Source organism: Geotrypetes seraphini, chromosome 2 (assembly GCF_902459505.1).
Source record: "Geotrypetes seraphini chromosome 2, aGeoSer1.1, whole genome shotgun sequence".
NCBI classification, from domain to species: domain Eukaryota; kingdom Metazoa; phylum Chordata; class Amphibia; order Gymnophiona; family Dermophiidae; genus Geotrypetes; species Geotrypetes seraphini.
In genome coordinates, this window is record NC_047085.1 from 113,969,163 (window position 1) to 113,994,232 (window position 25,070).

The following is a 25,070-nucleotide window of genomic DNA, read 5'->3' on the forward strand; positions in this document are numbered from 1 at the left end:
AGCTATGACTGATTGATTTTTGGTCCAGCCGTATTTTTCCTTTTGATTTTTCAGTACTACATTTTGCTTTGGCATCCATTTTTATTGCCATGTTTTAGTTTTGGTTTTGATGTGTAAGACATTATACTAACATTTTATCAGTCTAGTTTTTGTGATCATTTACTTATGGCTTTGGTCCTTTTTTGCTGTTGTTTGATCATTGATTACTAGTTATTTCTAGCCTTATTGCTGATTTTGTTAGTCATGTGAAATGCTTATGTTATTGTTTATGCATTTCTTTTGTCTTTACCATGTGTCTCAGTTTAACCAATCCAGTTATATTCTAATACTAGTCTTATAGCCCGTTACATTAACGGGTGCAAGAATATATGTGTGTGTGTCTGTCTTTATTTCTTTCTCTCTCTCTCTCCTTAGCCGCTTTCTTTCTTTTTCCTTGGCTGCCCATCACCACCCCTTGCTTGCTCCCCCTGTCCATTCTCCCTTCCTTTTACCTCCCCTGTGTCCACCACTACCCCTTCACTGCTCTCCTTATGCAGCAGCAGCCCTTCTCCCTTTGTTTTACCTCCCCACTGTCCAGCAGTACCTCTTTCCTTCTCCCCCTGTCCAACATTAGGCCTCTGTTCCTTTTTCGTCACCCCCCCTGTCCATCAGCACCTCTTTCCTTCTCCCCCTATCCAGCAGTAGGCATCCCTTCCTTTTTCTCCCCCCCTCCTCCTTCTTATCCCTATGATACACTTACCTTGCTCTGCCCCTGATCAGAGGTTCCCGACAGCCGCCCAGTTGCACCCATTGGAAAAGTTCCCTCTGCCACATCCCGCACCCCCCCCCCCCACGACTCCCGCTGTCTTTCTTTCTGTCTCTGTCCCTGGCCCCCTTTGTCTGTCTGTCTTTCTGTGCATCTCCCTGCCCCTGTGTTTTTCTTCTTTTCTTTCTGTCTCCCTTCCTCCCTCTGTCTGTCCAAAGCAGCATTCCCTCCCCCTCCATTTCCCTCCCCCCACACCAGTTCCCTGTGCAGCAGCATTAGCGTTTCCTCTTCCCCACTTTCCCTTCCCGCGGGCCCAACTACAAACCTGGTGATTCCAACAGCGTGTGCAGCAATGTCCACACGCTGCTTCGGGTCCTTCTACTTCCCTTATTTGCTCTGCCGCGTCTCTGATGACATCATCAGAGACGCGGCAGAGCAAATCAGAGCAGTAGAAGGGCCCGAAGCAGCATGTGAAGACTGTTGCACATGCTGCTGGAATCGCCACCGGGCGGCGGGGTCAGTTAAAGAGCCCGGGCGGAAAGTTGCTGGGCTCCTCGGTGGGGGCACTGAGCGGCCGTGATCCCTCTCCTCCGATACCCCGCCCGCTGGAGATCGGCGGCTGGCTGCCCGACTGGTGGAGGCGATCGGTGCCACAGCTCTGTCCCGCCGGCCTCCGAGCGGCGGCGCTGGGCGCGAGAGAAGCCTGCTGCCCGAAGAGGAGCGGCGGTGTCTGAAGAGGCTGAGCTGCGTCATAGACCTCAGCTGGCTTCAGCGGTGGTAAGCCCGATGCGTGATAAGCACGCATGCGCACTCTCATGTCCGCGACGGATCAGGGAACACGACTTTAGAGTGCGCATGCGCGACTAACATTTTATTATTATAGATTCTAAGATTGAAAGTGAAAGACTCCTTTGTAGTTATTGCTCCTTCAATGGCGGGGGGGAGGGGGGTGTATCCTTGCTTTACCTTTTGGAGGCTTAAAGCCTGTCTAGGCCATGAACAATCTTTTTCTCTCCAGAAGCATTATGGACTTGTTTACAAGATGCATGTATTCATAGTCAAGATCATATACCAACACTGGGCCCTTCTTGCTGTGTAAAGATATTCTTTGTGGAGCGCATTTGGAAAATATCCATTCGTCGTTCTCCTTTGCTATTATTTGGGATTGTTCCTCATTTTTTTCCTCGACTGAGGGGCGCTACTGTTTTTCTGAAATGGACTGTTGTGGTGGCCCTAAAATGTATTTTGATTCATTGGCTTGAAGATACAGCTCCTGATTATTCTTTTTGGAGATGTTGGATGATTACCCTTTTGATGTGGGAAAGGAGGGATGTGTTGGATTTTTCTACTCTTCCAGCAGCACCCCCTCCCCCCCCACCCCGGTCAGGATTCCAAATTACATTTTCTACTCTAATTACTAACAAGTCTTCATCAACGGACTTGGGAACCTTTCTGGACAACAATGACTCCATTGGCCCGAAGCCGCTTGCTAAATTGTTGAATTCCTTTATTTTGTTTTCCTTTATTTTATGTAGTTACCTGGTTGCACTTTTCTGGGTTGAAATGTATTTGGAAGGACCCTGGGGGGGTGTTATTTATTTATTTGGGGGAGTGGGTTGTGTTGGGTTATTCATAGGTATAGATTTTGTTATTTAAAATACTGAGCTTGTTTGTTTTGCTTGTTACTTACTATTGTTGAGCTCAATAAATATATTTGAATATATAGGAGAGAGCTTTGCAGGCAATGTTATGAACTATGTCTTGTTCTCTTACCATCTTTGGTGAGACGTGCTGTTTGACCAGTGGATTCATCTACAAGAAGCCTATTCACTATTCTTCTGTGTATGACAATACCCTTCTGGACAGGTCCTGATTGGTCCATGTGTGTCACCTGTGCAGTGAGAGAAACTGCGCAAACTGGACTCAGTCGTGTTTGGACTTGAAGGAGTTCAAGTCTGAACTTTGAAAGTTCTCCTGAGCATTTAGAGGAGAAACAAAGCAAATTTGAGAAGAAACCTTCCTGCCTGTCATACCTCCCATTGGCTGATAGGGACTCTTTTGTGTCTAGACCAGTGGTTCCCAACCCTGTCCTGGAGGACCACTAGGCCAATCGGGTTTTCAGGATAGCCCTAATGAATATGCATGGAACAGATTTCCATGCCTGTCACCTCCATTATATGTAAATCTCTCTCATGCATATTCATTAGAGCTAGCCTAAAAACCCGATTGGCCTAGTGGTCCTCCAGGACAGGGTTGAGAACCACTAGTCTAGACACTAATGAATTTTGTCTTTGGCCTATGACCTTTTCCACGAATAATAGGAGTGCTCTATGGTTTTTATGTATCTGAAATACCTTCCATTGTAGCAGTGCTGGGATTTTGGATCTTATCTGCAGGACCTTCTAGGCCAGACATGGGCAACTTCGGTCCTCAAGGGCCGGAATCCAATCGGGTTTTCAGGAATTCCCCAATGAATATGCATTGAAAGCAGTGCATGAACATAGATCTCATGCATATTCATTGGGGAAATCCTGAAAACCCGACTGTATTGCGGCCCTCAAGGAGGGACTTTGAGACCCCTGTTTTAGGGGTTAGACAGTAAGGGACTCATAACCAAAACAGAAAAACATCTAAAAACCGGCCTAAATCGGCACTTGGATGATCAGTAACAAAAAACGTCCAAGTGCCGATAATCGAACAGGGTTTTAGATGTATTTAAAAACGACTTAGGCCTTCACAGTGCTCCTGAACAACCAGAGCTAAAAGGGGTATTTTAGGAGGAGTGGTGAGGGCGGATTTGGGCGGGACGTGGGCTGTCCTAGACTTAGTCTTACTGCATGTATAACCGAAGGTTTTATAATACTGCTTAGACAGAACTTGGACATTGTGACTTAGGCCATCTAAAACCAGGTCTAAGTCTACAAAAGGTATCCAAAGTGACCAGAGAAGCACTGCAGACACAAAGTACAGACCTCCACACACAGCCCCAGTGATCACTGACCCCCCCCCCCCCATAAAAAAAAGTACATATCTGCCTCCAGAACATCAGCACCTGCCAGCCTGGCATAGGAAAGCCTAGTAGACCTGTACAGAGGTGGCTTAAGTGGTCTTGGGGGTAGGTTAGTGAACAATGGAGAGGAGGACCCAGGCCCATAAGCCACTCTAATCACTGCATTCATGGAGAAACATGTGCACCCCCAAAAAAACCCAAACCCTTTGTACTGCCATATAAGAACATAAGAATTGCTGCTGCTGGGTCAGACCAGTGGTCCATCATGCCCAGCAGTCCGCTCACGCAGCGGCCCTCTGATCAAACACCAACACCCTAACCGAGACTAGCCCTACCAGCACACGTTCTTGTTCAGCAGGAACTTGTCTAACTTTGTCTTGAATCCCTGGAGGGTGTTTTCCCCTATAACAGCTTCCGGAAGAGCGTTTCAGCTTTCTACCACTCTCTGGGTGAAGAACTTCCTTACGTTTTTAAGGAATCTATCCCCTTTCAACTTTAGAGTGCGCCCTCTCGTTCTCCCTACCTTGGAGAGGGTGAACAACCTGTCCTTATCTACTAAGTCTATCCCCTTCAGTACTGTGAATATTTCGACCATGTCCCCTCTCAATCTCCTCTGTTGGAGGGAGAAGAGGCCCAGTTTCTCTAATCTTTCGCTGTATGGCAGCTCCTCCAATCCCTTAACCATCTTAGTCGCTCTTTTCTGGACCCTTTCGAGTAGTACCGTGTCCTTCTTCATGTACGGTGACCAGTGCTGGACATAGTACTCCAGGTGAGGGTGCACCATGGCCCGGTACAGCGGCATGATAACCTTCTCTGATCTGTTTGTGATCCCCTTATCATTCCTAGCATTCTATTTGACCTTTCTGCTGCCGCCGCACATTGAGTGGACGGCTTCATCGACTTGTCGATTAGAACTCCCAAGTCCCTTTCCTGGGAGGTCTCTCCAAGTACCGCCCTGGACATCCTGTATTCGTGCATGAGATTTTTGTTACCGACATGCATCACTTTACACTTATCCACGTTAAACTTCATCTGTTATGTCGATGCCCATTTCTCGAGCCTGATTATGTCACATTGCAGATCTTCGCAATCCCCCTGCATCTTCACTACTCTGAGTAATTTCGTATCGTCCGCAAATTTAATCACCTCACTTGTTGTACCTATTTCCAGATCGTTTATAAAGATGTTGAAGAGCACGGGCCCAAGCACCAAGCCCTGCGGCACCCCACTGGTGACGCTCTCCCAGTCCCAGTATTATCCATTTACCCCTACTCTGTTTCCTATGCTCCAGCCAGTTTTTAATCCACGTGAGTATTTCATCCTTGATTCCATGGCTTGCAATTTTCCAAAGTAGTCATTCATGCGGAACCTTGTCGAACGTCTTCTGAAAATCCAGATATACAATGTCGACCGGATCGCCCTTGTCTGTCTGTTTACTCCCTCAAAGAAGTGCAACAAGTTTGTCAAACACGATCTGTCTTTGCTAAAACTGGGCTGACTGGTCCTCATCAGCCCGTGTCCATCAAGGTGATCAATGATGCTGTCCTTTATCAGTGACTCTACCATCTTTCCCGGTACCGAGGTCAGACTCACAGGTCTGTAGTTTCCTGGATCTCCCCTCGAACTTTTCTTGAAGATCGGCGTAACATTCGCCACCTTCCAGTCTTCCGGAATCTTTCCCGATTTGATCGACAGATTGACTATTAGTTGAAGCAGTTCAGCTATGGTCCCTTTCAGTTCCTTGATGACCCTTGGATCGATGCCATACGGTCTTGGGGATTTATTGCTCTTAAGCTTATCAATCTGCCTACACACCTCCTCTAGACTGACCGTCAATCCTGTCAGCTTTCCGTCTTCATTTCCAGCATATAGCCTGATGGGTTCCGGTATAGTGTGTACATCTTCTTCGGTAAATACAGATGCAAAAAATATGTTCAGTTTGCCGGCAATTGCTTTGTCCTCTTTTAGCACTCCCTTTATTCCATGGTCATCCAACAGTCCCATCACTTCCTTCACAGGTCGTTTCCCCTTAATATATTGAAGGTCTCGGGGATTTATTGCTTTTAAGCTTATCAATCTGCCTACACACCTCCTCTAGACTGACCGTCAATCCTGTCAGCTTTCCGTCTTCATTTCCAGCATATAGCCTGATGGGTTCCGGTATAGTGTGTACATCTTCTTCGGTAAATACAGATGCAAAAAATATGTTCAGTTTGCCGGCAATTGCTTTGTCCTCTTTTAGCACTCCCTTTATTCCATGGTCCCACCACTTCCTTCACAGGTCGTTTCCCCTTAATATATTGAAAGAACGGCTTGAAGTTCTTCGCCTCCTTAGCTATTTTTTCCTTGTAGTCTCTTTTGGCCCCTTTTACCGCCTTATGGCACCTGCGTTGATGTTGTTTGTGCTTGTTCCAGTTTTCATCCGTTTTTGACCTTTTCCATTCCTTAAATGTTTTCTTGTCTCTGATCGCTTCCTTTATCTCTACAGTGAGCCACGCCGGTTCTTTGTTCTTTTTCCTCTTGGATCCCTTGTTGATACGCGGTATATATAGATTTTGCGCCTCAGTGACTGTGTCCTTAAAAGGGACCAAGCTTGCTCTAGCATTTTTACAGTGCTTATCCTCTTCTTAATCTTCTTCCCTTCCATGAGTGTCATCCCTTCGTAATTCCCTTTTCGGAAGTTCAGTGCCGTGGCTGTCGTTTTGGACCAATGTTTCTCCCCTGCATCCAGATCAAAGCGGATCATATTGTGATCGCTGCTTCCCAGCATCCCTTCTACTTCTACATCTTGTGCCGGTCCTCGCAGGGCATTTAGAATTAAGTCCAGAATTGCATTTCCTCTAGTATTTTCCTTGACAAGTTGTTCCAGGAAGCAATCGCCTACAGCCTCCAAGAACTTGGTCTCTCTAATGCAGCCGGAGGTGCCTAGGTTCCAGTCTATTCCCAGATAGTTGAAGTCACCCATGATAACTGTGTTGCCTCCCTTGCAGTTGCATTTAATCTCGTCTGTCATTTCTCCGTCAATTTCTTCAGACTGCCCTGAGGGTCGATAGTAGATGCCGATCTTCGTTTCCAGGCCATTTGTTCCTGGAATTTTGACCCATAGAGACTCTAACTTATCTATCAGTTGTGGCGTGTTCTCTCCAGTAGATTCAATTTCCTCTTTGACATATATGGCAACGCCCCCACCTTTTTGAGCCACTCTGTCTCTGCAGTATAGTTTGTATTCTGGTAGCACAGTATCCCAGATGTCTTCCTCACTCCACCATATTTCCGTGGTGCCTATGATGTCAACGTTATCTTTGTGTGCCATGGCTTCTAATCCACCCATCTTATTTCTAAGGCTCCTTGCGTTTGTGTACATACATTTGAGTTTGCGGCCTGTTCTTTTCTTGCATTTCCTTCCCTCTTGTGTCCTTTTTGATCTGTCTTGCCTGTAATCCGGTGAGTCTTTCCCTCTATCTTCTTGCACGGTATCCTCCTGGTATACCGGTTCCCGAAACATCGACTCTCTCTCTCTCGGTCGACTGTCGGCTTTCCCCTTCTTCTTAGTTTAAAAACGTGTCCACTTCTCTCTTGATGTTGCTTGCAAGTAGCCTCATTCTGTCTCTGCTGAGGTGGAGTCCATCCTTCCTGTAGAGCTTGCTCTTCCCCCAGAACGTCGTCCAGTTGTGTACGAAGTGGAATTCTTCTTCCTCACACCAGTGCCGCATCCAGGCATTGACTGTTTGCAGCTCCATCTGCCTCTTCTCATCTGCTCTGGATACCGGCAGGATCTCTGGGTTCTGGTCTTCAGCTTCCTTTCTAGCATGCAGAACTGGTCCTTCAGTACTTCCCTGTTATAGTTCCTGTTGCTCACATTGTTCGTCCCCACATGGATCACCACCGCCGTATCTTCTTCTTCCACACTGTTGAGGATCCTGTCGATGTGGCTCACTATGTCTTCTACCTTGGCATGTGGCTGTTGACTTGACTGAAGATGGAGTCCCCCACGATGATTACTGTCCTCTCTGTCTTCTCCTGATTTTCCAGCCGCAGGTCCATGTCCCTGGTATATGTCCATCTTTCCTGCTGCAGGTCCATGTCCTTCGTTCTTGCTGCTGTGTCATCCATTCTTTCTGGTGGTTGTCCGTCAGGTGGTCCATACTCTCTGTAGGTGTCTTTCGGCAGTTCCACTGTTGCTGGTGATTTTCCACAGCCTCCCTATATGCCTCCTCTATGAACTTCTCCAGCTCTTGGACTTCTTCCTCGATGGTGTCCTCTGTCTTATTCTCTGCTTCCTCTGTCTGGACGTTCTCTGCATCTCTGTCTCCCTTCTCCGCTGCTTGAAGTGCCTCCAGTTCCAGTATTCTACCCTCCAGGAGTCTGACTTGTTTCTTCAGGCTCTCTAGTTCTCTGCATCGAGCGCATATGTAAGACCGCCTCCCAGAGGGGAAGTAGTCATACATATGGCAGACGATGCAGAAAACTGGGTAGCTCAACATCTTGCTTGCGTCTGCTGCTTCCATTGCTGCCTGCTTGCTGGTCTGCTGCGGATGCCTTCTGTGTCTGCTGTGGTTGCACCTGCTCTTTTAACTGCTTTTTTCCTCCTTTGGCTTCTCTCTCCCTCTGCCTCTCTGTATCTGCTTTTCTCCTGCTCTCTCCTGCTCAGATCAACTCTGCTCTGTTGGCCCCGCCCCTTTTAAGGCAGAGCTTCAGTGGTTGAAGTCGGGGGTGGGTGGGCGGAGCTAACTCTCACTGATTCCCCTCTTGGTCTACTGCCTCTGTTTCTCTCTCCTGCTCTTTTATCTGCTTTTTTTCCCCCTTTGGCTTCTCTCCCTCTGCCTCTCTGTAGCTGCTTGTCTCCTGCTCAGATCAACTCTACACCATTGGCCCCTCCCCTTTTAAGGCACAGTTTCAGTGCTTGACGTCAAGGGGTGGGCGGAGCTCTCACTGATTCCTCTCTTGGTCTCCTGCCTCTGCTTCTCTCTCCTGCTTTTATTTGCTTTTTTCCCCTTTTGGCTTCTTTCTCCCTCTGCCTCTCTCTGTAGCTGCTTTTCTTCTGCAGCCATAAGAGCTATTGGAGTGGTAGAGAGATGGATCTAGTAGATTCTTGGAGTGTTTTGGTTGGCTCACCATGACCTATAAGGGAGCTGTTGTGAGATGTTTTTGTGAAGTTCACAGCAGTGCCCTGTAAGGTGCCCCACTACTCTGTTGCCATGTCTGGGTGTCCAGTCCCTTACTTTTCTGGCCCCTCCCACATCCAAAAGGTCTTTTTCTAGGCGTTTTTGACTTGGATAAATTTTTGGACGAAAATGGGGTATAAAGATGGATGACTTAGCGGTCTGGACGATTAGACAGCTGGACGTACAGTTGGACGATTTTCTAAAAAAAATTAAAATATGCTGGACGTATTTTTTGAAAATGGACCTTTTCCAGTGTCCGACTTTGGACGAATTGTGAGTTAGGCCAAAATGGACTTAGACGTTTCTTTTGATTATGCCCCTCTAATTTCCTTGGCTTGCAAAGGAGAGGTTATTTACTGGACTTTAATTAGACTAAGTCAAATATTAGTTCCTTCTTTATAATCTTCTCAGGTAATCTTAATATTGTAACAATATATATTGTGTGGTACTAGTTAGTGATATTTACTAATTGCAATTTACACTAATTGTGTGCTAATTATATATACACAGTATATATAGTGGCCGGGCACGGCCCACCAGCCAGTCAGAGACCTGCCCGAACCCCAGGTAAAGATTTTTACTCCTTTTTTTCGTGGTGCTGGAAATAAGGAAAATCCAGGATAATGGAATCTTTTCACAAGGATCTCAGGATTTATTGAACTCACCAAAACATATGCTGTTAAACTGTGGTCTGGAGCAATTATTTCAGGGCAGCATTTCACATCTTCCTGACACAATCCCAGCCTGCCCTCCCACTAGCAGTTCATAGCAAATACCAAAAGACAAAATATCTATATTCCAGTTCAAAAGATAATTGCCAAGCTCCAGTATGCAACTAGGTCCTTTAGCACAAGGACTCTTAGTCCTCAGGCCCTAGGCCTATCAGAAGAGCTAGTCCAAAGCCCCTGCCAGCTGGGTTACACACCTCTCTCCAGGAAATATGGAGAAAACGTATCCTGACCCAAAACTTTTACTTTTGGTGATTTTCTTTCTCCTTGTGACACTCACAGACCTGTCCTAGCATAGATCTAGTGACAGCCTGTATGAAACATGCCTCCCCAAATTTAGTTGATCGTGAAACCCGCCCAAACTGTTTCCAAGTGTCCTATAGTTGCTACAACTGGAAAGGCAGTACACAAGGCTTCTGCTGCCATGCACCACAAGCCAAAATCATCATGCTAGAGGGAAAGCCTACACATAAACACACTTTGGCCCTTCCCCCCCCCCCTTTTTTTTTTTTTTTTTTTAGCACTGCTGTGACACAGGCACACATACCTTCCTATTTCAATCTGTAAACTCGGGATCAAAACTCCAACAGAAACTTTAACAACCCATAAATCCAGCGACATCAATCCTTCATACATTCCTCCTGCAGGACATACTCTGGCTCAGAAGAGCATACAGTATGTTTCAGACTCCTGCGAGATCGCTTTTCTTCTTTAACATATCCCTATATACTTTCTCCCACAAAAGAGCAAAACCACAAGATTTATTTATTTATTAGTATTTAATACACCACTTATACCTAACTGGTTTACTTTCCGGTACTCAAGTATTTACCGTTTACCACAAACTGGCTATAATATATGCACTCAAGAAGCTCACATTTGAAAATACAAAAGCAGGGGGTTGTCTCCAGCAAAAGCAACGAGTCGCCAACCACTTGCGTTTCTATAAATGGAGCACATTTTCGCTCTGATCCAGCGACCGCAATGAGAGAAATCTAGCGCCCAGGCCCAGACTCTTTCCGTTTGTATATAACGCCAGCAGGAGCCACCTTCTCTCGCTTCCTGTAAACAGGAGGCCGCTGCTTCTGCTTGCTCCTCCGGCCGGGCGGTGAAAGGTTTACTTTCCTCCCCCTTCCCGCCCTGATCCCGCCTCGTTTCCTCTTCGCCGGGAGCAGAAGCAGGAGGTCCCCTCGCCCACCCGCTGGACCGACTCGGGCTCCGGCGAGGAGGGGGGGCGGTTGTATTTATTGGCTTTTGTTTTGTTTTGCCCTCGTTCCGATGGCTTTCAGGAAAAGGAAGGAACGGGACCAGCACTCCTCCAAAGAGAGGTTCGTGGCTTTCTTCTTTGCAGGGGCATTCACTGCCGGTTTCTCTGTCAGAGGAGGAGGAGGGAGGGAGCGCGCTCGGTCTTTGCCTGAGGCAGCTATACCCTTGCTTACTGCCCCCAACCTAACAAATTACAGTACTTGGGTTGAAACGGCACACCAGCCGTGCTTAACCTTATGAAGGTGGCAAAAGGGTGAGAGCCGGAAAGTCTCCGCAGGGGGAGTCAAAACATTTATTTGTGGAGGTGGGGCCGGGAGCGGCGTGAGGAGACAAACTCGCTAAAGGGGAGAAAGGATGGAACGAAGCGCCCCTGCCCTACTATTTACGTCACAGCCGCAGCCGGCATAAGTGGCACGCGTACACAACGCAAAGATAAACAGAGATGGCGACGTGAACAATGTAGCTTTCTGTCTAGTAGTTGCAGCATCAAACTTTAATTATTATTGACCAGAGAGAATGGAGACGGTGATCAGAATCTCGTGATCGAGCTATTCGTGTCTCTGTACTATTTTGAAACGTTCTGCCTTTTTTTTTGGCGTTCTTTATGAATTCTGGAGAGAGCTCGAGACCTTTGGACGCCTTTTTCTGTTGCGTCCTACCCGCGTCCCTCAGTCTCACCTGCTGCCTAGCCTAGGAGCTATAGTCGTCGTCATCACCGAGCCTTCGTCCTGACTGCCTCTGTTTAAACGCGTTTAGTGCATTCAGTAGCATTAGCAGGTGCAAGGAACGCATGAAAGGCGAGTAGTTTGGGGAAGCGTGGTGGCCGCAGGATACTATGCGAGAGACAGGAGAGGAGGAGAAAAATTAGGGAATTGGTACTGTTTTTATTTTAAAGTTTCAGGCATCACTAACAGTAAAATAACTTAAAAAACTTTTAACCTGACAAGCTGGAAAGAAGTACTGTAAGCGTGAAGTCATCTTTTATAGGGGGCGGGGTTGTGATCCAAAGCGAGGCTATAGAGGTGGGGCAAATAACATTCCAAAGGGACGCTAGAATAGATGATGATGGTGGGTCTCGTTTAAATCTGTACAGCGCTGCGTACGTCAAGTAGTGCTCTAGAAATAATTAGTAGTAGTAGTTTGTCCGTTGTATTGTTAGCCTGCATGTAGGAGAAGGCTGTTTTTTCACCGTGTTAATGGAAGAGAAGTTACTATGTATGGCACCCAACACATTTTTTAATAGTCTTTCATTGCTCTCGTTTTAGAGGGTAGATAGTATACATATCATTATTTAAAAACTTGATTTTGTGTGGAAAGTGCTTCACCCTTTTTCTTTTTTAAAACATATACATTGATGATTATTCTATATTTGAGTTTTTTGCTCTTTGTCCCTGAGGTTGTGGGTAGAAAGTTGCAAATTGCAATTTCTGAGTCGCTCTATACTTAGAGGTTCAAGAAGGTGACTTACAAGTCTCAGGAATGACAAAAGGGATTAACAATATGGTTAGGAACATAATAATTGTACAGTGGACATCCCCATCCATACTTGCTAAGATCCATTCCATCCCCACAATTAATTTTCTCCATCTCCACCACACCTGCAAGAGTCAATGCTATATTATTTACTTGCTTGCAGCCCTTTATTTCCTCTTAATCCCAACAGCCTTGTAGTTTTTGGGATAGTATTTACTATCATTTCTATAGCATTACAGATGTACGTACAGCACTGTATGTTAAACATTCAAGAAACAGTCCCTGTGTAGAGTTTACAATCTAATCAAACAGACAAACAGGGGGTTAAGGAGTTTCTCAGAGAGGAAGCAATACAGCAGGGTGTCTTACAAGCGAGTGGGAATTAAGAGTTAAAAAGCAACCTTGAAAAAAGTGGACTTTTAGCCTAGATTTGAATACTACCAGAGATGGAGCTTTGCATATGTACTCAGGCAGCCTGCTCCAGGTATAAGGTGCAACAAGAGCGAAGGGACATAGCCTGGAGTTGGCAGTAGAGAAGAAGGGCACAGATAGGAGAGACTTGCCCAGTGAGTGGATTTTCTGAGAAGGAGTATAGGGAGTGATAAGAGAGGAGAGATATTGTGGAGCTGCAGAGTGAATGCACTTATAAGTCAATAAGAGGAGTTTGAACTGTATGCGGAAATGGATAGGGAGCCAGTAAAGTGACTTGAGGAGAGAGGTAATGTGAGTATAGTGACTGGTGGGAGAGGGGTGATGTGAGCATGGCAACTATGGCGGAATATAAGTCATGCAGCAGAATTTTGAATGGATTGAAAAGGAGAGAGATGGTTAATTGGAAACCTAGGGAGAAGCACATTGCAGTAGTCTTAAGTGAGAGATAAGCATGTGGATAAGTATTTTGTTAGTGTTCTCAGAGAGGAAAGGTCGGATCTTGGTGATATAGAGAAAGAAATAACAGGTTTTGGCAGTCTGTTGGGTTTGTGCAGAGAAAGAGGTGTCAAACATGACCCCAAGGTTGCAAGTGGGGATGACAGTATTATCCACTGAGCTAGAGAATGCAGGGAGAGGAAGGTTTAGGTGGTGGTGAAGAATTCCTGAAGTTTACAGGGTGATAGGTGTCTCAAGATATGAAAACTATTACTTTGTGAATGAATCAAAACTGAGTGTGTGTGTATGTGTGTGTGTGTATGTATATATATATATAAATTTAGGGAATTAAAATGAGCTCTAGTGGAAAAGTCTGAGGCATTGTAATTAAAGATTGAAAAGTTTAAAGGAAGTTCAAAAGTTTAGTTTGTCTTTGTGACTCTTAAGACATAGGCCAATTTATGTACCATTGTTCATAAAGTTCTCAGAGGAGCAGGAAACTTGGGGTTTTTACAGAGAATCTGTTTCATGCAATGTTAATTGGGAGATCATACAGAAGTTAGAATGTGTCTGCAGGATGCCGGCCTTTTACTGACACGATTGGTGTCTGAAAAGGTCAGAGATCAAAAGTGATTAAGAAAGAAAATGTGAAACACTGCCACCTACTGGATTTAAAAAACTTAACATTAGAATGGACTTAACATTAAAATTAAGGATTTAAATGTAACATTGACGTAAGGCATTCTTGGAAAGGAAGTCATGTGATCAACTGTGCCATTGTATTCTAAAGCACTGTTCTTCAACCGTCGGTCCGCGGACCAGTGCCAGTCCGCAGGAAATTTCTGCCGGTCCACGCAGGGCCGGCAATATTAAGGTGACCATAGGTCCTGTTTTCAGACCTCCTGTCCCGTTGTCAACGGGACAGGCAATCATTTCCTGTCCCTACCTGTCGCGCAAAAAAATAAGCCTCCCTTCTTCCTTTCCCCGGGTCGGCTGCTATCTTACCGCCCTGCTGCTGCTAAAGCCGACAGGAAGTCTTCTTTCCGACATCAATTCTGGGCCAGACAATCGCTGCCTGGCTTGCCCAGAACGTCCTTTCCGACATCAGAATTGACGTCGGAAAGAAGACTTCCTGTCGGCTTTAGCAGTAGCAGGGCGGTCAGATAGCAGCTGACCCGGGGAAAGGAAGGAGGGAGGCTTTTTTTTTTTTTTGCACGGCAGGGAGGGAAGGAGGTAGGCAGGCTGGCTTTGGCCAGGGAGGGAGAGAGAGAGGTAGACAGGCAGGCAGGATGGCTTGGGGGGTGGGGGTGGGACAAAGTGTGGAAGGCAGTGATAGAGACATATGAAGGAGGCATGGGGGCACTAAAGACATGGGAAGGATGCACTGGGGGCACTGACAGGAAGGGGCACTAAGGGCATGGGAATGAGGCACTGGGGGCACTAAAGACATGGGAAGGAGGCACTGGGGGCACTAAAGCAGGAAGGGGCACTAAGGACATGGGAAGGAGGCACCGGGGGCACTAAGGACATAGGAAGGAAAAAGGGAGGGAATAGAAAGGGACAATTCTTGGGCTGAGTGCAGAAAGAAAGAAATGAAAGAAAGGATACACAGACAGAAGGAAACGCAACCAGAGACTCATGAAATCAATCACCAGACAGCAAAGGTAGGAAAAATGATTTTATTTTCAATTTAGTGATCAAAACGTGTCAGTTTTAAGAATTTATATCTGCTGTCTATATTTTGCACTATATTTGTCTATTTTTCTATAGTTACTGAGGTGACCGAGCTCGCGTAGATGGGGCGGAAATGGGGTTTTAAAATTTTAGTTCTAGTAGTCCTTTTATTTCTGCCAGTCCACGGGTGTAAAAAGGTTGAAAAACACTGTTCTAAAGCATGATAGTTACTACAAATGATGTGACATAGAGTATAAATCTGTTTGTCCTTGCTTTCTCCCTTTGGAGAGCAGTGAAATTGTGATGGACTATATTGGCTCTTCCCAGGCACAGGAGAACTATTAATAAAACCTCATGTCTGTTATTTGAATTCACAGAACGGAGTCTCTAGCCCAGCCATGTGGGAGAGAGAATCCATTCTGGCAATTTTGGCCCCGATGTTCAAGTCTTCAGCCTTGCTTGAACAGGGGAAGGATAAATAGCTCAGACTGGGCCATATTCAGTTTTAAGTACTGGTGAGACATTCAGGCAGCAATGTCAGACAGGCAGGCAGGCTGAGACTTGGGCCCGGATTCCTGTAGAGATTTTTGCTGTAGAGAAGTCAATCTGCAAGTCGTCCTCATAAAGGTAATACTGAAAACCATGGTAGGGGATCAGAACATCAAGGAAATGAATATAGATGGAGAAAAGAAGAGGTCCCAGGGCAGAGTCCTTGGGTAACCTGACTGATAGTGGGATAGTGGTTTTCTTTTGCTCTGTAAAAGGGAGTGACTAGTATGGTGACTAAATTTGCAGATGCATAAGACTTCAAAATTGTTAAATCCTGAGTTGATTGAGAATAGTACAAGGATCTTACAAGGCTGGGGGACTGGGCATGCACAGGGAGTTTGGAAAGAATTCCATGAGCCATGTTCTGCATGTTTTCCCCACTTATTTGTTCCTCTTCAAAAACAACAAAGCAGTAGCTGCTTGTCTCCAGTTCTGTAGCTTCTTCCTGTAGCTTCTTTCCTTTCTCCATTATTTTCCTGTTATATTAGGATGTATGCCAACTGATCCCTTTGCATTGACCACTTTCAGTTTTGCTAATAGTCCCCCATGAGTTCTTTTGCTTACTACACAATTCATGAGCATCATGAAGCATTTTTTCCTACAATGAGCTGATTCTATTATGTGAACGCAGAAGCTAGTTTGAATTCTTCCTACTGGAAGATTCATCATTGATTTATTTCTCTCAGCCATAGTCTAACATCTATACACAGTGAAGAAATATAGGAATTTACAGATTTATATCATGTGCCTCAGTCTCATGATCTTATTAGTGCTTCCTGATGAAGAGGTCATGGAACTGGAAAAGCATGTACAGCCTTTGTCTTGTAACAGACCTATGATGAATCCTCTCTAGGCGGTGTCATTTGTTTTGCATATTAGTGGTCTGCCTGCATTCAGCTTCTTGATGTTTGTTCAATCCCTTAACTTACTGATTTGTCTATTCTTGCTTTATGGCAATATTGTGCTTTAGTATGGAAAATTGAAATATTTAAAATATCCTAATTCAATAACCTATTTGGGTTTTTGCCATGTACTAGTGACCTGGATTGGCTACTGTGAAGATGGGCTACTGGGCTAGATGGGCCATTGGTCTGACCCAGTAAGACTATTCTTATTTTCTTATTCTTATGTTTACATTTCACTATGCATCTGAGAATGAATGTGTTTGCTGATGCTGCAGTAGGTGACCAGGCATTTACTTGTGGTATAGTACTCCCCTGATATTGGCGGGGGTTCCGTTCCAGGAACCCCCGCAAATCTTGAAAAACCGCAAATATGTTTTTTTATGGGGGAGACGAGGGGATAGGCAGCAACATAGCTATGGCAGTCACTTCCCGCTCACCAAATGCCCATTAGTGCACACTGAACACTAAGACACCTATTGTATTACTAAGGGCGTCTTGGCGTTTAGCACCTCTTGATGAATTTCCCCCCTTAGTCTAAGGAGATAACAACATAATTGTACTCTAAGATGTCATGGACTCATAATGTCAGATCCTGAAAAACCTCATCCTAGGTTACCTTCCATGTTTTAATTTCCCTGTAAATGAATTTCAAGTGCAAATAGGTGAGACTAAATTTTAGACAAGTGGTTTGTGTGTCGTGCTCTCCCCCCCTGCGGACCGACAGGTGGAGGTGAGAAGACGCTCATCTTGTGAGACACCACCCAGTCTCCTATGGATGCCTAACAGCCTGTGCTTGAACCTTTGTTCAGCAGGAGAAAGCTGGAGATGGACCCCTTGTTCTAGTGAAGCAAATGCAGGCTGGCTGACAGGTACCACCAGGGATTGGTCTGTCAGCTGCAGACCAAAGTCTGTGTGATCTTAATGCAGGCACAGCTGAATAATCACTCCGAGCACAAGAACACCCCCCCCCCCCCAAAAAAAAAAAAAAAAAGGGAATGAAAAAACACCTAATAAAATAATAAAATGGAGAGCAGAACATATACATTCCTGCTGGCATGATTGCAGAAGGGAAAAACTGCAGGTGGAGCTAGGGTGCCCAGTGAAGTATAACAGAGGCTCAAGTAAATTTAGTGAGTTCTGCTACTCTCCACAACCTCATTTACATGCATGTTTTTTTGAGAATGACATGACTTTTTAAAAAATCATTACAATAATGGCTGCGACAGTGGCCCGCCAGTTTTTACCACAAAGTTTTAAAAATCTTCCCCTCAGTTTAAAAGTAGCTGGAAATGAGAAGAATCATTGCCTTAAGCTGGGAATGTCTTTCCAATGCTGATCTTCGGGCTGCCAGCCAGACACAGAGCCTGACCTCACCTCCACCCCTGTGGACCAATGGGCACGATTAGAGGAGAAGGGAGATGCAAATGTTGGCTTTCAATTACTATAATTTATGTAAAATCTGATAATTTGTTTTTAATATATCATGAGCCACAACTAGAAACACATAAGACACACGTGCACTCAAGAAGCATGATTTTGTCCTCCCTCACCCCAAAAAATACTGCTATAATTTATGTGAATCTTGTAATATTTATTTATTCCCATTAGTCACAATCAAAACGCACACCAGAGATATGCTTTTCACAGTGCAGCACAGTACCGGGTCCAGTCGCTGATTTTTGGTCACCAAAGGCCAATTCCTCGCTTGGAAAATTGCCGAGGTGAGGCAAGATAGAGTTCCCTTGACTAAATTCATGTTGGCTGTGTCTCATTAATCCATACTTATGTATGTGCTCTCTAATTTTGTTCTTTAGAATAGTCTCTACCTATATCACTCACCATTCTATAATTTCCCAGATCTACCTCTGAAACCCTTTTTAAAAATTGATATTACATTGACCACCCTCCAGTCTTTTTGGTACCATGCTGGATTTTATAGATAAAGTTACAGATTACTAATAGCTCTGCAAGTTCATTTTTCAATTCTATCAGTACTCTAGGTTGGTCTTGCCACTTGCTTCTTTGGGTATTTGAAGAGCCTTGGGGAAAGATGGTGCTTTCTGGTAGGCTTATCTGTGCACATGTTTAATCGGTAGCTTTTTGGGGGTAGTGGGTTGCTGTGTGGTTAGTACCATATGTGCAGGCATATTGATGATGTGTTAAAGTGATAGGTTACATCTTGCCCTGAGCCAGGGAACCAGGCTGATTCTGCAGATTGGAGTGATAATCCTCATTAGTTATTGTTTGCTGCCATGAACCAACATGTGTAGTGCCCCCAAATCATGAATCTGTTCTCATCTAGATGATCTCTGAATTCTTTGTCATAATTATACCAAATTCAGCCTTTACAATCATAGTGCACTACAAAGATATGGTTCACAGTCATTTCTGGTACTTTTGGGAACCAACTCCCACAATCAAGATAGGGATGACGGTGCAGATAAGCCTTTTCCTTGATCTTTTCTTACTTGACTTAGAACCTCCATGTTTCTGTCCTCCTCTGAAGAAGAATCTGCTCAAGAGACGATAAACGTAAGATAAGATCTGTATTGCTGCTGGGTGTGGAGCTATGCTTTCTCTTATGTTTTTGTGTGGTTTATAAATTAATTCCACCATGATTAGTTGGACTTGTAAATTTTAAATTTATGGATGGTGCTCTGTGGTTTAACGTCAGAGGAATTCCAGGATTTGGGCAGTTTCTCATTCCCCCTGTCTAATACCGCATTACTTTTAGGATTGTCTGGATGCTACTTTCTTTAATCCTACTTCAAATCTCACCACAGATCCTGTCTAGGTACTTATCAGGGCAGTTTGTGAACTAGGCCATGCATCTGGGGTAAAATGACTAGCCCCACTGTGTGCTAGTAGACGTACTAGACTAGGTCTTACAAATACACTGGCGTTACAAGAGTAGCCAGTGTGGTAAACCTTGGGAAATGGGCAAACAGGGTTCACTGGGAGTCTGTGTCTGATAAAGTTTCCAGGTCCAGATGAAGCCATGGCTGAAGTATTGATGTCATCCATGAGAGAGTAGCATTATAGGGTTAAATATTCCTATATGAAGTTAGTAGGAAAACCATTTTCTTGGGTCATGCTGCTTTACTTGTTGGCCAACTGAGAACTAAGTAGAGAGGCTGGTTGGATTTGAAAGGTGTCATGTTGTGACTACATTTTAGACTGTGCCTGATACCCATACAAGTGACTATTTAGTGTTGAGACAATATTGACCCTTTCCACACCCTAAGCTGAACACCATTAATGCAGTGACTGGAGTGTTCCAAGCCTAATACCACTGTAGCCAGAGCCATGTAGATAGTGTTTGCTGCATGAGGGGAGTAAATGCTCTACTATGTTCTAGATCACCTTTCATCTTGCAGCATGGGCAGAGGTCAGAAGAATAATCAATTGATTGAGAAAGATTGCTTTTCTAAAAATCCACATTCTGAGCTGGCAATCCCAAATATTGAGATGTTGCAAATCCCGAAGAGGACCATTGAAGAAGAAGAATGGTCAAGAGCCCCAAGAGTTGACATTTTTTTGCCTTATGGTCAGCTGCTCTCAAGTTTAATGTCTTTTCCTCCTTGCAGGGTCCTGAGCTGCAGAAAGAAGTTCAGTTGCAGATGTTGCAACAATAAACTGAATGAGGTTGAGAGGCTGGGAGGCTGTGCACCATGTTAAGGTCAACTGCCATGCCTCTTGATTGTAGCTCTATATCCTTGAACATTAATGCCACATTAAACTGGTTAACCTAATAGGTGCTATCAGCCTCTGTCATTACAAGCCAAGGTAAACTAAAAACATGTTCAAAAGTAAGATTGCAAATTTCTTTTTGTTCAAAATATTTTATTGCGTTTATTGTCAAATAACAAATATAACATATATTTAAACATAGAAAGGGGACACATCAACATATCATATGTAATATACTCAGAAAACAATATTGTTGTCATTAATGATATGTTTGAGAGCGCATGGAGATAATTCAAAGATCCCTTGTCAGAAATTATATAGTGTTATAATTCCCAAAAATTGCATCGCTATCTAATCAATAGATTAGAATAAACATTATTACTAAAGAGATTATACATTTCTGACCAAATAAGATATCAAGAGGTTTCACAGTAAACTTGCAAAGGTTTCCATATTTTAACATAGGGGTACTTTTATTAAGGTGCACTAATCAATTTAGTGCACCTTAGTAAAAGGACCCCATAATTAGCTATGCTTTTATATTTTTCAGCAATTACGCATTCAGATTTATTAGTTATGCAAACAGTATTCCACCAAGTGTTAAAATCTACTTTAGTAATATTTTTCAATTTAGGAAAAATGTAAGATTATAAATTTCTATTCTTCCTTCATTGTGAAATTGATAATTTTTCTGTTTTCAGCCCTACTAATGTAGAATATTTATCATTTTATTTCCTACCTAGGTTTACCCTGCTTCTGCTTGATTTGGAAGAGTATTTTTTTGAGCAACATATAGGTTATCACATAATAAGTGAAGACGGCAAACCCAGAAGGTAGAAAACATATATTAATTGTACAAACAGTTTTTTATGAACGGTTATGATTTTCTATTCCTTCAAAAGATAATTAGTTTTTATAGGGTAATCTTATCTGACTGCCTGTGTGTGAAGGTCATCTAGGCACCTAGGCCTGGATCCTCTAAACAGCGTTGTTATCAGCAGCGGCCTTAAAAGCGGCCGCTGATTGTATGTTGATCACGAGACGACACCGTTTAGAGCAGGGGTGTCCAACCTTTTGGCTTCCCTGGGCTGCATTGACTGAAAAAAATGTTTCTGGGGCCACACAAATGCACAAACGCTGCAGCAAGATAGAGGAGGGAACCGGCAAGACGGTAAACACCCAGGGGCAGCAGAGGAAAACACTGCATCGCCCTCGACCGGGCCGCATGCGGCCCTCAGGCCGCAGGTTGGGCACCCCTGGTTTAGAGAATCAAGCCAGGGTTGTTTTTTTTGTTGTTGTTGGTTTTTTTTTGTTGTTGTTTGTTTTGGGCTTTTTTTCTAGGCATAATGGGAGAGAAACGGCATTTGTATCTTGGTTACCCTATCATTGTGAGATATTATAACTAGTGTCTACCATTAATGCTTAGAAATAAATGTAAATGTGTATCATTGTTGGTTCATAGAATAGAATATTCAAACATTATACAACAGTGAAACTGTTTTTGTTCCTGCATTCTATCACAGTTTCAAAGATAAATTAATGACAAGTGTATGCAGCAGTTTCAAAGCAGGTTATGCCAATTCCCCCCTAGAGGCTGTTTTTACTAAAATGCAGTAAAAATTTGCAACTATCATGCCTTTGCAAAAATTAACATGTTGTAACCAAACTTGTATTATAACCATTGAGGGTTTATCCAGTACAGTTACTCCAGATTAAAAAAAAAACATTTACTATGATTAAGGCTTAAATTCAAGAAGTCATCAAACCTTTGGTTCTAAGTGTTAGTTCTGGATGGAACTGCCATTATAGAATACTTAGTAAGCTTAGGCATGAGCACCTACACCATCTCAAAGGCTGGTATAAGTGTTCTTACATGTATCTGTATGTATTCTATAACTTGGGCATGCTCCTGCCCCGTCCATGCCCCTTCTCAGTCCACTCCCCCACTGTAATTGTGCATGATGGATTTTGCACTCCCATGTTGTAGAATGTCAACTTAAGGTCGGTTCCACTTGTAACTGCTAATTGGTGCCATATGCCTGGAACAGGCTGCCTGAATCAATACGTCGTGCTCCATCCCTGGCAGTGTTCAAATCCAAGCTAAAGGCCCACTTTTTTGAAACTGCTTTCAACTCTTTAACTCCCACTCATTGCTGTCAGATTCTTCTACCCACTGTATCATTTCCTCTACCATAATCTCCCCAATCCTGTAATGTCCTGTCTAAATTAGATTGTAAGCTCTTCTGAGCAGGGACTGTTTATTGTATGTTAAAATGTACAGCGCTGCGTACACTTTTTCAGCACTATAGAAATAATAAATAGTACTGTGTTTCCCCGACAATAAGCTCTAGCATGATTTTCGGGGTATCAAGGTTCAAGGTTTCAAGGTTTATTAAATATTTGATGAATCGCTATATCTTTATACAAAGCGATGTACATAATAATAAAATAAGTTAAGTTAAAATACATACAGTATATATATATAAACATTAGAAGTAAGACAAGACTAACAACAATTGGAAGGGAAGGGGGGTTAAAGTTACATCTGTTATATTGAGAAACACATTTAAGGGTAGGACTTAATATAAGCCCTACCCCCGAAAATAAGCTGTAGTCTTAGGCAGCTGCGCTTCCCCCTGACCCCCCACGCAGCCGAATCCCCGCTGACCCTCCATCCTTCCCTTCCAACCGATCCCCGCCGACCATAAATACCTTCGACAGAGGAGTGTCGGGCCATCAGCACTCACAGACTGCTTCACGGCCTTCTCGCTGGGGCCTTCTGTGTACCGATGACAACATATTTGAATACGTTATAACAGGTTAGTGCAGAATAAATGCGTTTTCAGTGCTTTCCTGAATTGGAAGGATGTGATAAATCGTCCTAAGTTGCTTGGGAGTTTGTTCCAGATTTTGGGTCCTTGGAATTCAAAGGTGGTCTCAAAGAGAGCTTTTCTCCGAACCTGGAATGGGGAGGGGAGTGGTAGCTTCCAGTGTTGAATTATCCTCAAGTCATTGAAGGACCGTACAACTGGGGTAGCAGAAGTGAGTCCAGCTGAGTTTTCTTCGTACAGTGGTGCCTCGCATAACGGACGCCTCGCACAGCGAACGCTGCGCACAACGAACTTTATGTCTTGATCCGTACAACGAACTTCGTTTCACACAACGAAGTCGCCCGAGCTGCATCCTTCCGCGCAGGCACTGCGCTTAACTGCCCTCTCTCCGCCTGGTTCCCTCTTGCCCCCCCCGACTCCCCGACACGATCGGGGCAAAAAGGAGCCCAAGCCCTCTTGCCCCGCCGATTCCCCAACTCCCCACACAATATCGGGCCAGGAGGGAGCCCAAGTCCTCCTGGCCACGGCGACCCCCTAACCCCACCCTGCACTACATTACGGGCAGGAGGGATCCCAGGCCCTCCTGCCCTCGACGCAAACCCCCCCTCCCCCCAACGACCGCCCCCCCCAAGAACCTCCGACCGCCCCCCCAGCCGACCCGCGACCCCCCCTGGCCGCCCCCCACGACACCCCCAACCCCCTTCCCCGTACTTTTCTGTAGTTGGCCGGACAGACGGGAGCCAAACCCGCCTGTCCGGCAGGCAGCCAACGACGGAATGAGGCCGGATTGGCCCATCCGTCCCAAAGCTCCGCCTACTGGTGGGGCCTAAGGCGCCTGGGCCAATCAGAATAGGCCCGGGAGCCTTAGGTCCCTCCTGGGGGCGGGGCCTGAGGCACATGGGCCCAACCCGACCATGTGCCTCAGGCCCTGCCCCCAGGAGGGACCTAAGGCTCCCGGGCCTATTCTGATTGGCCCAGGCGCCTTAGGCCCCACCAGTAGGCGGAGCTTTGGGACGGATGGGCCAATCCGGCCTCATTCCGTCGATGGCTGCCTGCCGGACAGGCGGGTTTGGCTCCCGTCTGTCCGGCCAACTACAGAAAGGTACGGGGAAGGGGGTTGGGGGTGTCGTGGGGGTCGGCCAGGGGGGTCGCGGGTCGGCTGGGGGGGCGGTCGGAGGTTCTTGGGGGGGGGCGGTCGTTGGGGGGAGGGGGGGTTTGCGTCGAGGGCAGGAGGGCCTGGGATCCCTCCTGCCCGTAATGTAGTGCAGGGTGGGGTTAGGGGGTCGCCGTGGCCAGGAGGACTTGGGCTCCCTCCTGGCCCGATATTGTCGGGGAGTTGGGGAATCGGCGGGGCAAGAGGGCTTGGGCTCCCTTTTGCCCCGATCGTGTCGGGGAGTCGGGGGGGCAAGAGGGCTTGAGCTCCCTTTTGCCCCGATCGTGTCGGGGAGTCGGGGGGGCAAGAGGGCTTGAGCTCCCTCTTGCCCCGATCGTGTCGGGGAGTCAGGGGGGCAAGAGGGCTTGAGCTCCCTTTTGCCCCGATCGTGTCGGGGAGTCGGGGGGGGCAAGAGGGCTTGAGCTCCCTCTTGCCCCGATCGTGTCGGGGAGTCGGGGGGGGCAAGAGGGCTTGAGCTCCCTCTTGCCCCGATCGTGTCGGAGAGTCGGGGGGGCAAGAGGGCTTGAGCTCCCTCTTGCCCCGATCGTGTCGGGGAGTCGGGGGGGGCAAGAGGGCTTGAGCTCCCTCTTGCCCCGATCGTGTCGGGGAGTCGGGGGGGGCAAGAGGGCTTGAGCTCCCTCTTGCCCCGATCGTGTCGGGGGTGCCAGGGACCACACGGAGTCACCCACCGTACCACCCGATTCGGGTAAGCGCAGGTATCGGTGGGTGGCTTATTTGCGGGGGGGGGTGCCTTATTTTACATTTTTTTCTAAAAAGGGGGGGGCTGTCTTATTTGATGGCCCTGCCTTATCATCGGGGAAACACGGTAGAAAAAAAAAAAAAATGAACAGTTAAGTCCCAGTTTTTGCCGCTGAGACTCTGCCCTCTCACTGTAAAATTAGACTCTACTTAGTCTGTCTTTAAATTTAAAAAATGTGTGTTGTTTTAAAAAACAATTATGTTTTTAGATGTATCTAAATAAAAATAATAACCAAAAATTTATCTTTTTTTATG

General features: G+C 45.5%; 1 protein-coding gene across 1 annotated transcript in view; it reads left to right on the top strand.

Annotated features, from left to right (window-relative positions):
* Positions 1–10,609: 10,609 nt before the first annotated feature.
* NSMAF (neutral sphingomyelinase activation associated factor) overlaps positions 10,610–25,070 on the top strand; it is a 155,172-nt gene continuing 140,711 nt past the window's right edge. Inside the window, exons 1-2 of the mRNA XM_033933475.1 lie at positions 10,610–10,976; positions 20,816–20,905. Coding sequence (XP_033789366.1) covers positions 10,927–10,976; positions 20,816–20,905 — 140 coding nt within the window. The 5' untranslated portion in view covers positions 10,610–10,926. The remainder of the gene's footprint in view (positions 10,977–20,815; positions 20,906–25,070) is intronic.